The following is a 16492-nucleotide window of genomic DNA, read 5'->3' on the forward strand; positions in this document are numbered from 1 at the left end:
CTGTACTTTAATCCAGTATTTCTGCTTCTGAATGATGCTGGTTACAGTTTTCAGGACCCACAAGGATCTCATTGAGTCCAGCTCTTACAAGAACGGTCCTTACAGAGGTCAAACCTGTGACCTTGATGTTACCAGCACCATGCTCAAACCAAATGAGTATCAATAGACACCTGAGGTGTGATTCAAAACAAAGGAATCTTCCCAGCTGGGAGCAAACAGCACACCTCAGCCAGCCTGAAAGTCATCAGATCAGAAATCTGACAGAATGGAAGGAAAACACAATTCCAGCAGAATGTAACTCAAAAAAGGAATGCCATCAGCTTTCTTCCTTGCCTCTAATCCCTGTGCTCTTGGGTGACCACAACCACTGAGGTCAGACATGAGACAACACACGGGCTGGTGTCCATGATGTCAACATGTACACACACCCTCTTGTTTGTCATTTCTCCATGAGATAATATTGATGATTAAAAATATAAAGCACTTTTCTCTGGTAATTAAGTCCCACTGTTTATCCCCTTCATAGCTCTCATTCTATTTCATATCTTCTAAAGAGTTTATATAGTTGGGTATATCCTTTGGAAGCCTTGACAGGACAACTCTTCAACAAAATATTGAGAGATTTTTATTCTTTGAATTTCAGATAGCTCTGAAATCAATTTCTTCATGATATACCCTAAGTTCACAGTCACATATACCCTACAAGTGTTCTTCTATATTTACAGCATTTTAAACGTAACTACTCTCCTAAATAATTTTTTATCCTTTAATCCATTTGAACAAATCAATTGCTTCCAAAACAAGGGAGTGTTAAATTAGTTCAAGCACCAAACCAGAAAATCTAAAAATACTTCTGACATTTAATTAATTTCCTTTTAATTCATCCCCTTTATCTCCCTCACAAAAACCTATTCAATGGAAATTCAGTGAAAACAACTCAAGTGAGGAAAAAAATATTTCACCCTTGTGACTAAATGTAAGACACAGACAGAGAGAAGACTAATCAGAAGCCAAATTAGAACACGAGTATGGTTTCCACTGCTTCTTTGTCAAACTGCAACCTGTGAAGTTACATACATCATTCTACTTTTACTGGGAGACATCTGGCTAAAAGCCATAACAGGAAATTTTATCTGCTGACACATTTATTACTGTAACAATAACACACTCTCTATTTTATTTTTGCTTTTCTAAAAATAAAGATAACAGCATAATTAAACTTATTTATTTAAATGCAAAAAGAATAATCCCACATGCTTATCATATTGCTATAACCAACAAAATAACACCTCAAAATAACAACCAAAAAACCTCAACCAAACCATTGTTTGCTGTCACATTTTATGGAGTTCTCAAAGCATTTGTAAAGCAGGTCACCCCCTTCTATGGTGGGAACACCAGGGCAGTGTTAACACACTACCCAAAGCTGACATTATACACAGCCCAGTGATCTGCCCACTGAGCCTGAAACATGAAAAGAGGAAAAGTGAGGATAACAACGTGCACAGCCAAAGGAATGCATCAAGCAATTACAGCCTAGGAAGACAGAAGGGCTTTTGCAGGTAACAGACTATTGACTTTATAAATGTAGCTCTTGGATTAACAACTCAGTTATTTTCAAAATTTAAAGAAATCAAGAGCCTACTTAAAGTAAACCCTTGAGAACTAAAATAATCCATTAAACATATAAAATCAATCAATGCATATGAAAACTTAATTTGCCATGGCAAACAGGAACAGTTTATATAAGTCACTCTCCTCTCTATTTCTAATGCAACTCCTTCAATTGCATCCAAGTCAGTCCTCCAAGAGAGTCTGGAAACAGATTTTTTTCCATAGCTGCTTTATTTCTTAACCACAGCACTCACAAGTAAAATAAATCACAGGAGCCTCAAGACATTAATTTATGAAAAGCTACAATTATTTCTAGTCACAAATATAAGCTGATGTTTACCTATAGCAAGCATGTAATCTAATGCAATCAAATAACAAGGACAAAAGCATGAGACACAATTAATATATACTGGTGGTAGCACTTAGGAATTAAATTAGTTTCGTTCACATTTGACACAATCTTCTTGCTGCACCAAATCCCAAGAAATTTCTTCAAAATCACACTTTTACAACTTTTAAAACTTCCTTTTTTGTCTACCTTCCTCATCACCAAAAATATAGCAGCATCTGGGCTTGGAATCTGCACTCACTTCACCCTCAATATGCTGGGAGATAAGTTTATTTACAGAGAACTCCAAGTTTACAAAAGAGAGGCTCAGCCACTCAAAAGAGTGCTGACATCCTGAGGAAGAACAAAACGTTGTCTAGTAGCACAGAATTTCTGAAAGTCTTTTTAAAAGTACTGAAAAGAATTTGGTGAAGATGCAGAGTTTTTTTTAAAGCTGATTCTAACTTTTTCCATCACATCAATAAAATCATAAAGCCAAGAGATATGCACAGAGGTGTTCAGTAGATCTGTGATTCACAGGATTGATATGACAGGTGAAAAAATGAAGACATGAAAACAAACTACTATTGCTTTTAATGGTTTTCAACACTCTCCTATCTGACTTCCAAGTTTTTCTTTCAATCATAAAGTCTACCAGTTTTTAAATAAAAATAAAATTCAATAATTCTAGGAGTCAGTACGTTAAGAAAAATACATACAAAAAGGCCTGCATTACAAACAAAACATGGACCACAGTTTGTGTGCTGTAAACTTCTAATTCTTGTTCTCATTTATATTGCCCCTGAGCTCACTGTGTGAGTCAGCTTAAGCGCTGCTCTGTGAGCTGGAGCTCACATTTTCCTGAGCATCCTGAGGACAGCAGCATAACTAATGGCAATTTACACTCATAGCATCGATTTTTCTTTATTTCCACACAAATTAAACAAAATTCTTTACTGCACAGAACCACTGCCAACACTAATAACCACTTTAGCATACAAAAATAGTTGTTTGCTAAGTAAAGGCAGACTCACACCAATTCTTCAGGAGTTTTACCTAGCATTTATACCATATTTCCTATTTATTACCCACCTTAAAACCAGCTGATTAACAAAACCCAGGCAATTTCATGTTCCATTATGTTAAAGGCCCTCTTTACCAAAAACCTCACATCTCAAAACACAAACTCATTTTTACGGGACCTACTGCAAGATACTAAAAAACTGCAAAATGGAGAGTACAAATTTGTTCAATTATTAATTTTAAGTCCACCAAGAATATTCTTGAGAAATTATTTTTTAAATACAGGGACTTGAAATTATTTTGAAGTCTAAAAAGCCTACTAAAATAGTCACAAACAATTATATTGATAAAAATTTTAAAAATAGCATCAAGGGATACATTTCAATTCGGCACATCGCAACAGTAAGACTTTGTAGAACAAGCCTCATACAAGATTAACTCAATCTTCTTTCTCCTTCCACCTTAAGTAAAAAGGAAAAGGCAAAACCTCCAGTGCTGTAACAAGATCTGCAGCATTTGACCACACAGATTCTATGACACAGACTTCCACCTCAAATTTCCAGAGTTTAAAGCAAAACACTAGAATGGTTATTGGCTAATTCTGTAAATCCATAAGTCTTTAAGGGAAGATATATGCATCTTAAAGAAATACTTGAAGAATCAGTATCATACAGACTAAGCTACTTCAGTATGTACAAATTTATTTAGGAGTGAACCTTTCTAAGATATTTCTTTTTTAAAGACTAGAAATTCCCTAACTGGCATAAGAACTAATCCTCCATTTGTCATGATTCTTTTTAATTAGCATTAAGTAGACTCAAAAATGAAGTAAGGGCTTGAACATTTATCAACTTCTGTATTTCATTAGTAAAACATACCAAGAGTCTAACATTGTTCTAAATTTCACGGCTGTAAAGAAACTATTAGTAGGAGAATTTTCAGGGATTGAGCCCCCTAGGAAAAGAAGAATTTCTTATCTGTATAGCTACTACAGCCTTAAACACATGATACTTTTCATCTTAAAAAGAATTTTTTCTTTCCTTTTAACGTTTTAGAAAATGTGCATTTGGTCTAAGAGTTTGATCCATTGAAACTTTTTCCTTCAAACTGTAATATGCAAATCAAAACAGAAGTGTAAACAGCTACAGCTGAGATACAGGGAAAAAATTACACAGATGTCAAAAAAGCACATAAGCAAAACCAGCACATAATCAGAAAAAACCACAATAACAAATTTCTTCCTATCAGAATTCAGACTTTTTTCAATGTTAATCATGCAAGACAGTCAAATCTTGCAAACCTATGCAGGCACAGAGCTACTGGGTTGAAGCTGTCCTTTTAGGAACAACCTCAAAGCAAAACATAACTTTTTGTATCCAATAAACAACCTATAAAGTCTAACACCAGCATAGAGCAAATTGGTAGGAGCTGTACAGGCTGAAAAGCTAAAGCCTGGAATTGGCAAACATGAAAAATTGTATATACCAACAAAAAGTAAGAACAGTTTACACAGAGGAAACTAAGGCTTCCCCTATCTAGGGGAGTTCTTCAAGGAGTCCCTAAGTATAGATGAATAAAGATCCATGTAAAAGTCTTCTTTGACATAAAATATAATTTCAATAAGATGTCTCACCTTGATGCTGAAAGCTCTGAGGGAAACTAGAGTTACCACAGCCTAACAAGGGAAGGTCTTCACATGGCTAAATAAGTAAGTCTTATTTATAATAAGTAAATAATAAGATATAAAATAGAGGAAAGTGCTCTCTGCACTAAGACTCACAGAATCACCTGTATTAAAATCTACTGCTCAGCATTTGATAAGAGTTCTAACAAGGGAATTAATAGTTATGTAAAGTTAAATGTTGAAAAGGACTTATTTAAGTATAAAGGACAAAAGACAAGTGCAAAGAATAGCATTCACAATAGTGAATCATAATGAATACTTTTACCAGCACAATAAAATGACCTGTGAAATTTAATCTACATAAATGGCTGCATATAGGGTCAAACAATGCTAATTTAACGTACACAAAAAACCTGTCTGAATTTGTCCGATTAGGAGGGAGATACTAGACTTGCAATAAACAGTTCTACAAAACATCAATTCAGTGTTCAAAAGCCATCTTAAAAAATCCAAAAACCCTGCCCCAAAACCCTAAACTGAAAATACTGTGATATTGGAGTTATCAGAAAAGAATACAGAAGAGACACATCTGTGGCATCACTTTGTTATTTGTAAATTCATAATGCTCCTGCATTTTTAATACTGACTGCTGTTCAGTCCTCTCATTTCTCACCAAAATACAGGAAAAAATATGGAAATGACATGGAGAACAGCAGAGTTTTAAGGCACAGAATGGCAACAAGAATAGCTGCACATTAAGACTTCTTAGCTTAGAGGCAAGAAAGTGCAAAAGATTCCTAAAGTCATGAGCATTAATAAAGCGAAAACAATGCTAAACAGTAACAGACATTCAGAGGCATTAAATAAAATTGTTAGATTGAAGGTGTGGGAATGGAAAATAAACCCCACAAACAGGGGAGATTTGAAAAATGCATTAAAAAATTACAACATTTAATTTCTCATTTATGTTGTAGATGTAGGCATGGCAAACTTAAACAAGTTTAAAAATAAATCTATGCAGAAATTTTATGAAGAGCTCTTAAAAACAGAGTTAACACTTCTGGCACAGGAAAACTGCAACATGAAGATGAATAGCAACTGGCAGAACAGACCACAGTATACTGTCATTGCCCTGCTCTTATACACTTCTGGTATCTGCAATAAGTCAAAGCCAGACACAGGACAAGTAAGATGGACTTTTGCCACAACTGCAGTACAGCTGCTCTTCTGTTCTCAAATACTTCATTTCAAGAGACAAAAATCTCCATCAATATTTAAAAGTACTACGTGCACAAAACACGGGACAAATGGTGGAATGCACTCTGCTCTCTCACTTCACTGATCATGACTGAACAAGAAGCAAAAAACCCTGCAATGGTAAATGATGCTCTGTCAAAAGCAAAAAACCATTTTTTAGGACCGCATAGGGCATTCTCAGCTTACCCATCAGTTCGCATTGGGAACTAACTGAAGTAGGAACAGCGGCCCTTCACAACTCTCACCAACTCCATCCTGTGTCAGTCAGTGCCAAGCTATCTTGTTCAACTCCCTTTAAAACTATCACTGTACACACCTATGTTCAGGTCTAGTTCTGTCTTTCCTGGCAGTGTGGCCAATATATTTAAGGAAACACACATGTCACCTCAGAAAATTTTGCACATCAGTAGATGCTTCATTTGGTGAGCAGTTTTCCCTTTTGCAACTCAGAGCATCCAGTAGATAAATGCACAAAGCGGCAAGATGTTCACAGGAGGTCCCTGTTAAAAATGAATTCACAGCTACTGCAGCAGTTTTAAGGAATTATCACAGTTCAGATGATAAACAGATATCCAGTGCTCAAATTCAGTGCTCATTATTCTCATCTGATTTAGTGGAGACAAGGAAGTAGGGAAGGAAAGGTTACCTATACAGTCAAGATGGCAGTAATGCAGAGTCACAGAAAGTGATGAACTCAAATATTCATAGTGTATAACTGCTGCCTATTTACATGATACTAAGTACTGAGATATTGCTCTGAATCCTTCTAGTATTCTAGAGGTCTTCTAGTATATAGAGGTCTTCAACCACCTCCTGTGCTTCTTCTGAAATATGTCCAGCTCATCTATAAAAAAGAATCTCAAAATAGTGAAAGGGTAACTTCATGTGACCACATGCATACAGTTGTTCCTGCCCACTTCAATAAACAATAGAGTTGATGAGAGCACAGTCTTCCTACAAAAATTTTAAGTTCTTCATTCACACAATTATATTACTAAACCCATGATGGTAATGAGACAATCAACATGTTCTAAGCTAAGGAAGCAGAGTGTCTTGCATGAAAAGCTTGGTTGAAAAAGTGGCAAGAAAAACAGCTGAAGAATTATCCTAAATGAAGACTCCAGATTTTCTATGGATTAGAATTAAGGCAGAACTTTGTGCCTTATCTCGCTTTCCCCTGGTGTTGACCAAGCGCTCTGCCATCTTCTTGACGGTTGAGCTGAATAATCAAGAGAAACCGCAGGTGCACTAGGATGACAGTGGAGTGGGTTAGACACCAATGTAATTCTTAAATACATTAATTCAATTTACTTTCTCATCAACAAGCTTCTCTGCTCTGCTGAACAGACCACCTCAAGAAGATGCTGACTGATGAAAGATATTTAGCTGTCTAACTAAAAGGTCTTCCTCCAAAGCAGAGCAGGATAAGGATTTCTCAATGAAATACAAAAAGCAAAAACAAACAAAAAAACCCTTTCTACCAACAATACTAAAAAACAGTAACTCTCTTTTATTTTGTTCTGAGAAACAGAATAAGTGTATTCTCTGAAGATCTACAAACAAATCAGTCACTGTTCAGCATCACTAGAAACATTTTCAACTGGACACTACATGAAATTTTAATTAATGAAAGAGCCCTACAATAGAAAATACTATGCAGCCTTAGTAAGAGGAAGCTGTCAGCTTGACAGAGCTCTAACACGCCATCATTTCAACCAAAACAGACAAGAATGGAAAATACTCTAATTCTTACCCTACTGAAATGTATGCAAGTTATGCATTTCACAAGTCACATTTCATTCATTAAAGTCTTTAGAAAAGAGACTATGACTCAACATCTACATACTTTTAAAAAATGAAACAAAATCTCTGAGGTGACATTAACACTGTTCGATTGTCAAATGAATCACCTTTTTCAGAAAGTAAGTGCAGAGTGAGATAAAACTTAGAGATGTTCCTATTTTAAAAAATAAAGACTATTTTGAATTGTATCCTAAGAAATTAAGCAATTAATGTTAACTTAATTTCAGCAACAAAACTTCACATGAAAGTGTAAATGTTTATTACATAATTTGAGTTCAAACTTTACTTTTTATAATGGAAAATTTTATAATGGAAAATTTTGCTACATATCTAAAAGAAGTAATTTTTTGGAAAAATCTTTTTCCATGCTACTTTTTGATCAGTCAGTGCAAGCTATGATTTTTACATGATTTGTGTGAACAAATGTCTATGTTTCACTTAAAGTACTTGCCAAAACAGCTAATGTATATAAGCAACTCCATGTGTCAGCAGACCAGAAGAAATTTCTATAAAGTTAAGTGAATGCCAAGACAAACTCAGCAACAGTTGCTTTTCTAAAAGCTTGAAATATTTATTTTCCTACAGCAGTCACAAATGTGAATGCAAATAATTAAAAGGTAAATGACACAAAGAAAACTACACATGACAACTTATCAAAACTTTTTACTTAACTTTCATTCTTGACATGCAAGCCTTATCCAACAAATTCTAGTTATACAGCAAGGAACTTTCCTTTGCATTTAACATTCTCCAATTCTATTATTAGAATTAAGAAATTCAACCACACAACTGTTCTAATATAAATTTATAACTTATGCTTCTAAATATTACAAGTTTATGGATCTTTATGATTTGGGTACAGAGAAAATTCAAATAAAGAAACAGTCATGCATTTTACTTATTTAAATATATAATTTTTTTTTGTAATGCCATCCAACAAAGCACGCAGATGATGTAGATGATGTTAGATATGTTGAGATAAGAGAAAATAGAACTGCCAAAAATATATACTTCAAGATCTGTGGTCCATAAAAGTAACTGCAATATGTGCTCCATTTTCCACTGGTATCAGCAAAAGGTCATAAAACATGTACCATTCTGTGATTTCACTGCAAGTGGGTTCCATATTAGTCCAACACGACTCTGAAGATCCCATGTCATACTCTTTGGGCCATGCAGTGATAAAATACACCATTTACTGTAGACACCAATGCATCTTATGCTCAAAACTTGTTGAGCTCAAGCTTCTACTATTTCAGGGAGAGTGAAAAAGAAGAGTAAAGAACTGAAATAGTTCCTTTTACCTTTGCACAAAATCTGTGAGTTCTAGCACTGCTACAGACAGACTTTAACCTACCACTGTTGTCCAAGTGCTTAACTTGGTATTGTTTCCACATGTGTTGCCTCAAAAACATATTTCTGGTGTTTTGGGGTATTCCTTAATGTTGCTGCTTGCTTTTTAATTTGTTTTGCTAGATTTTTTTTACCATTTACATAGTTAAAGGGATGGTACATCATCTATATCCAGCTCTGGCATACCCTAGTTCTAACCCCAATTATCTGTGTTTCTGTGGGTTTTCCCCTCCTGAATAGCAGACCACATCAAATAAGCTGACCAAGGAAAGGCCGAGGTTCAACACACACCTAGGAAGATTTACGTGAGATTGCCAAAACATCTGAAATAGCCCAAGTATTACATTTACAGAAGTTTACCCAATAGACAGTTCTGCAAAACCAAGTAACACATACACCCTCCTCAATGATTAATAATATTTTTAATTTTCCAATAAATAATTATGTCATATGAAAATCTGAAACTCCATAGTTTATACATTTACCAAGTTTTATTCTTGTGGAAAAAAATAAATGAAATATATTGCTGCAAGTTTCTCTAGACTTTTATTCTGCCCGCTAATAGTTCACAGTGGCTTTTACAAACAAGACTCAAAAAAGCTTAGAAGAAGAGTACAGTCTGTCTCAGATTTTGTTTTATCCAATTGACATGCTTTATGCATTCTGATTCAAGAGCTAGTAAAATGTCCCAGACATTAATCAAAATAACTGCTATTCAAGCACTACCTGAGTGTATTAATAGTTAATCCTTAAGTAAGATTATGCATTAGGGACATAGAAGACATGTGACAGACTATATTAGTCTTTTAAATACTCCATATTCTGGGAAATGAAAGAGTTGAAAGGCCCAGCTCTAAACACTACTAAGACTTCTGGAAAGATCACTAGTTATAATCTGTCTTGAAAAGTCAGTGTTTAAGAAGGTATTACATCACATCTTCCCAGCATGAAATGGTAACATTGGTTATTATAACAGAAAACTAACGAAAACAAATACAGCAATACAGACACACATTTTTCCACACTGAAACACAAAATGTAGTCACAATTTCAAACAACAAATCAGTGCAGTCTAGAATTATCTTTTCAACTTACTGTATTAGTTGAATCTTCTTGTAAAATTCTGTCATATAATTGGATAGCATCATCATACCTGTACAAAGAAATCATTCACGTTTATTTTTGCTAAGACAGCACTTCTAAGTTTTGACTCTCCTTGCTATAGTTAATAACCCTCCTGCATTTTTTATACTGAAATATACATATATTAAGCAAACTATATTTATACAAAATTATTTTGAGAGTGCTTAGTAATCAGCAGCATTTTTGCAACCAGTTAAGAAAAACACATGGAAATTGCTTCATGAAATACTGTTTCAGCAGCAACCTGGATATTTTACACCCAGCATCTCACTCTCCTGCCTGTTCTCTTGATGTCTACCTAATAGGTTCAACCACCACATCCCTACTCTCCCTTTCACATCTCCCAAAAACAGAAACTTTTCCAAAACTTGAAAAGCCATCCAAAATAACAACATTCCACTTCATTGTCGTAACTTAAAACTTCATGTAAAGTTTCTTCTGTTGTGACTTTCAAAAGTATAAGCAGCTGCTTACAGCAAACTGGAAACATTCCTATAGGAGTCTACCACAGATTATAACAAATCTTTACAGAAAATGTTTTCCACTGTTTATCACTTCTTTTATTTGTTTATCAATTAATTCTGCTATCTGAAGTGTGCTTGAAACAGGTTACTTCAGGTGCTACGAGCACTTCAAACTTTCTGGGAAACAGCTCTGTGTGTTCAGTCAGCTGTGTACATGGCACCAACAAATGAAATAATTCAATTCAAACCACATTTCACTACACAGCTGTTGAACTATCGCCACAGAACTACGGCAGACATTGTGTCTTCATGTGTAGTTTGACAAGCAGTTTGTCAGAGATACTGCTGATTCATTTCTGATGCTCTACATTCCTTAGACATCACCTTAGACACTCATTTACATACCTACACTGCTCCCTAAGCACTGCTGACACTACCATAGCTCAGCTGTCCATTCCAGCTACCCTAAGGTATAGGAACTACTGTGAAAGGAAGCACAAAAGCAGAAATGAGTAGAAGGCGACTGCTATAGACTTGAGCAGACGTGCTGTAAAATGCTGTATTTGTGCTCTCTGTTAATTGCTGCTTTGTCAAATGCATTTTAGAAGACTAAATCTGATGGCTATAATCCCAGCTTTACACAGTGAAGTTCTAGAACATTATTCTTTTTATTAGCAAGTGTCTACAGGGATGTCTCAGTCTCTGGGTATGTTCTTCACTGTTTCCTTTTCCTGTCAGGAAAAGCAGGATTCTCCCTAGATCCTACAAGTCACTCAGAATTTAAAAATAAGTTTGCTTCAATTGAAGTGAAACATGATGCCTGCAACCTAAATCTTTCTAGATTTCTTTTACAGTCAGGGGAGACAGACACACTTCTCTGGGGCAAGGCTTAGAGCACCTACAGATGGGTTCCTGTTCAAACAACCCCAAGCTGAAGCCTCTTTCTGCTCTGGTTCTAGAGAAAACCTATGGACATGAAACTTCAGTTTTTGTTACTTTCTCTGGTCCTTGATAGTCTGATCTCAAGGATCTGATCTGACAGAGACATTTTATTGAGAACTTTGATGAGCACTTTCAGAAAACTATGGCTCAATAGTGTTTAACTGCTGAAACCACACATGATGTTTGTGCAGCAGTCATCTCCCATAGAGATTAGGTCCCATGCAGTAACATCTTTAATGCAGTCACATAAGCCTGAACAGAATTATGATTTATTTTTACTTGTGAATAGGTTTCGGAAAGGGGAAAAAACTGCTGTAATTCTCTGTCTTCCTACCCTATATAAAATGAAGACAAGAGAGATAAGTTTAATGGAAATTCTTCAAAAATATGCACTTTATATAAATTGAGTATGAAACAGAGCACCTGGTTGCCCTGAGACAGCTCCTGTGAATGGAGTCCACTTACTCATTCTTGTTGATCCAAGCAATGGAAGTTTATCAGTGTTTCATATCAAATACCATTTTCAAAGCTAATTTTGCAAGAATGTAATGGATGAAGTAAGCATACTAAGTAAGTACCTTTTAAAAAAGCATTTAGGCTGTACTTCCAATTCCTTTTTATCAAGATGGCCCAAAGGCTCCAAACTCACCAACTTTATGCAAAATGTGGCATGGAACAGATTTCCTATCATTCAAATGCACTGGAAGTCATTCTTAACAGCCAAGACAAGTGCTATAAAACAGAATGTTGACAACAAAGATGCATCCAAGGAGAAATGTGTACAATAAAGTTAATCTGCAAGTCCTGAGGTCATTCATGTGGAAAGATGCAAAGTTTTGATCTGTTCATTATTTTAATAATTTCTGTTGAATTTAGTATGTCATAACCCTTCTACATGATATTTCAAAAAGGTCTGATTTTTATGTTCAGCCATTCTATTCTATTTGGTTTTTGATTTATTTCCATAATAAACTCTATAGATTTAATCTTTTTTAAGTTAATTAACCCACACTCAGGAAATAAGGGTAATGAGCTGCACCCTGCAGTAATCAGGAGTATTAGTAGAACAATTGAGGCAAAAAAACCACTGGCACTGATTTTCATATGCCACCCTAGCTCTCTGAAATGAAACCTATGCCTCACAGAATCTGCCAAAAGATTCTGCAGTGTTCTGCTGTATAATGACTTATGCTGTGAAGTAAGAGATCCTTCAGATCTATGATCTCTGATGGAAGACTGCAAAAATGAAACACTGCATAGTATCTGCAAAAATGCATTACAGATGTCGAAAAGTCTTAATATGTTCATGCACACTGTTATTTCCTATAAAGGAACTGCCCAGCATTATTTTGCCATTTTGCAATGGCTGAATGCTTTTGTAAGAAAGAGCAAATATTTTTTTCAGAGAGGAAGTACATTTTTTAAAATTCAGGTTTTACCTTTCCATGGCTTCAAATCTCATTCCAGTTAATCGTTTAACTCTGTGGCTCCCAGGAAACTGCCGCCTCAGTTCCTGAAGACAAAACTATACAAAGAACCAAAAATACTATTGTGAATATAATTATCTTCACAGAAGCTAGAAGAAGAAAAAAACCAGAAAAAGAAGGGCTTCACTCATAATTCAACTATGTACTATGCCAGTTCTGAGTAAAAGTAAATATCAATTTTTGAAACAAACAATAAAATGCATTGACAAAGAGAAGGTCGGAAACTGAAATTCTGTCTGTTAGATGACTGATTTTAAGAAGTATCTTCCATACAGGGCATTAGATTGTCAGGCCCCCTTGGAAATAGTTATGTGCCCAGAAAATTACACTCACCTACTAAAACAGCTCTGACACTATTAAAACTTGAATTCTATTTAGTTGCCCCACAGTAATACAAGACAGTAAAAAAAAATAAGGACAGTAAGAGCTTCTTTAATAAATGGATATTTTCCAATGGAACTAACTATGCTAAATATAATGCTCTGTGTTGATTTTTAAAATAAAACTTTGAAATCCAAAGAAAATGTTTGCCACTGGCTTGGGTACAGCCTGCTGGCAGAAGAGGCATAATTTTTAACTCCTGAAATCAATGAGACACCTAGGCTGGATAAAAAGAATTAATCACAGGCAGATTTTTCTGAATTAGCAGAGGACATTTGGTAGAGGGACTGAGTCACAACTTCCCCACTGCAAGCTAACTCATAACCATATCATGGATGTGGCTATTGTGAAGTTACTAGCTGATTCATGACAGTGGGAGGCAGGACAGTCCATAGGCTCTCAAAATAGACTAGTGGTGTGCATCATGTTAAAAGCTTCACGCTGAATCCTCTTCTAGGCACTTATTTATGCAACTCAGAAACTTGTTTTTCAGATGTAACGTTCTAGCAAAGACCTACATAATCTGTTCCATCTCATCAAATTCCCTGGTCAAAGGACAAAGTACAAATCAGTAACAATTAGGATCCCTCTTTGTTTCTGCAGATAAACATGTTGCTAAAACACATCCAAGAGTAATATTTGCATCTCTCCCAGATGCTAAGAAACAGAAAAGAGAAAAGCAACAGTGACCAAAGTTGTGATGCTTAGCCTCCAGCAAGAACAGACTATTTTCATCACAATTAACTTCATTTGCAATGAACCAAGATCCTAACAATGCAATTTCACACAGAAAGGCTCAGGTTCAGCACAGAAGTTGTTTACTGGCACTTTGAGTGATGTCTAGGTGAACTGCTGTTGCTCTAGTCATAAAAAACTACACGTACTTAGAAGTCATCATGTTACATGATGACTGAACTAATCTCTGACCATTCTTAAGAGTCAGGAAAATTTACAGAAAACTCTAGAAAAGTAGATCCACTCCAGCTTTTAAAACCCAGACAACCTTGTAGACTTTAAAAAGAACTTTTGCATGCAATAAATCCTGTGGTCTAGTGATCAGTGAACCCTGAAGGATAGTGATTTTTATAAACACATGTACTATTTTTCCCCAAAAAAAGTACAAATAAAAAAATTATAACATTTACAATACTAAAGTCCACAATCTGTAGATAGACTTTTATATCTAAAAAATCCTCACTGACAATACAAAAGTAGTGCTCAAGTGCAGGAGTAATGCATGATGAGAACTGTTCACATTACACCTCACTACACAACCATTACTCAACTGAACCAGCAGTCCAGGGGCCAAAATAAACTCCTGTAGATTAAACTATCACACACAATAAAGTGTCAGGAAAAGTTGTAGGAACTCACTGTAACAGTGATAAAACCAAAAGCACATTAATAAACTACACCAGCTATATCTTCAAAATGTTCTGGACTCAGCAGCACTGAATGTCCTCTTTTTAAACAGAACCTGTAACCCCCACATTTATTTATTTTATTGAGGATCGGTTTTGCACTATGTCAGTAATCTACTTGTGAGATTCTCTCAGTTACAATGGCAAACAAAATTTGCATGTGAAACTTCAACTTGCACTTCATTTGCCTTCTGACTTTTCAAACATCAGACAAAGGCAGAAAAATATAACCCTGGACTTCAGCAGGTAAAACACTCGTAATGCAAGTGCTGCAAACAATAGGTGATTGCACTAAACCACCTGTGTGAACCAATTGGCTGGCTACAGCAGGGGCATGCATTACACATGGAATTTTGGTGCAGGACAGAAAGGGCAAAGTAATAAATAAGGAAAGAAAAAATGAAAAGTCAGAGGAATTTGAAAACTACCTCAGCTTCTCATTTGGAGTAGATACCTATCCCCCTAAGCAAAATGCATCCTAGCTGTCAAAAGCTCACTGCTAAAAAAACAGAAGAGCCAAAGCTGTTTGTCTACTTTGGAGCTACAGCTGTAGTAAAATGCCACAGATGATGTAAACTTGTTCAAATTAACTACTTATTTATTGTAAATTAATCAAATTTTAAAAACCCTCTAAGTTTCTACCTATGCTTTTAATCTCATTTCCAAGCTGCATACAAAATGTTGCATTCCCTCATCTCAAGCAATATTCCTTAAAGGGCACAGACACTGAAATTTAAACTCCCTGCTAGGGTTAGTAAAAACAAAGAATGTTTCACAATTGATCTTTCAACACTGGCTCCGTCAACAAATTTGTGAAAGTCTTCTTTAAAAGACCCTGAAAATAAAGACCAAATCTGTTTTACATATAAATCAGGATACAAAAATGTATTTATTTAAACAGTAAGTCTATTTGTTTTTGTTTAAACAAACAGCTATACTACAACAGTATTTTCTTCTGAGAGACAAAAGAGAGGGAAGTTTAGTGGGTTCACAAGTTCAAAGTCTTGTAGTACATTTTCCAGCATATTCCATTTCAATATATATATATATATATATATATATATATATAAAATCAGATAACCCTGTCTAGTTCTGCCTGCTTTCAAACTGCCCTTCTCCCAACTTCATTCTCTAGTCTGACTCCTTGCATTAAGTTTTACCCAAATGACATCACATGAACCTCAAAGATTTTATGAGGTATTTTGTCATCTGACAGAGAACAAGGCACTGGAGGAGGAGTTGTGGTGAAAGACCAGGAGCCCTGAAAATGGCTTTTTACCTAGGATAAGCTCAAGCTTGATGGCCTTCAGGGCACAAGGTAAGACTCTGTTTTCTTCTGACTTCTTTGTGAAGGAGGAGTGACAAGATTATTAACATTTTCCTGTAGGACGAACTTTTGCCTCTTCCTGTTTTTGCCTTTAAAAAATCAGCTAAGCTGACTGGGTTGTTTTGTTTGTTTGTTTCAGTGGCTTTTTTTAAAATAATTTAACAAATAGGTTACAATTTAAAATAAGTTAATTCTATCTCAATTGTTATTTATATCAGTCAAATAAATTTGCATAAAAATTGACTCAAATATCCATTAACAATATTTTTATCAACAACCAACAAATAACTTGGATTGCAAAGGAGTTTTGGAGGTTACCTGCTCC

At 35.3% G+C, this 16492-nt stretch overlaps 1 protein-coding gene across 2 annotated transcripts in view; it reads right to left on the reverse strand.

The window, feature by feature from the left end:
• The window catches only part of EMC2 (ER membrane protein complex subunit 2), a 36326-nt gene that overhangs the window by 12097 nt on the left and 7737 nt on the right, over positions 1–16492 (reverse strand). For both annotated transcript variants that reach the window (XM_068182956.1, XM_068182955.1), the window contains exons 4-5: positions 12991–13076; positions 10098–10155 (exon numbers count right to left, since the gene is read on the reverse strand). In XM_068182956.1, coding sequence (XP_068039057.1) covers positions 10098–10155; positions 12991–13076 — 144 coding nt within the window. The remainder of the gene's footprint in view (positions 1–10097; positions 10156–12990; positions 13077–16492) is intronic.

The sequence above is a fragment of the Anomalospiza imberbis genome, chromosome 1 (assembly GCF_031753505.1).
Source record: "Anomalospiza imberbis isolate Cuckoo-Finch-1a 21T00152 chromosome 1, ASM3175350v1, whole genome shotgun sequence".
Lineage (NCBI taxonomy): Eukaryota > Metazoa > Chordata > Aves > Passeriformes > Viduidae > Anomalospiza > Anomalospiza imberbis.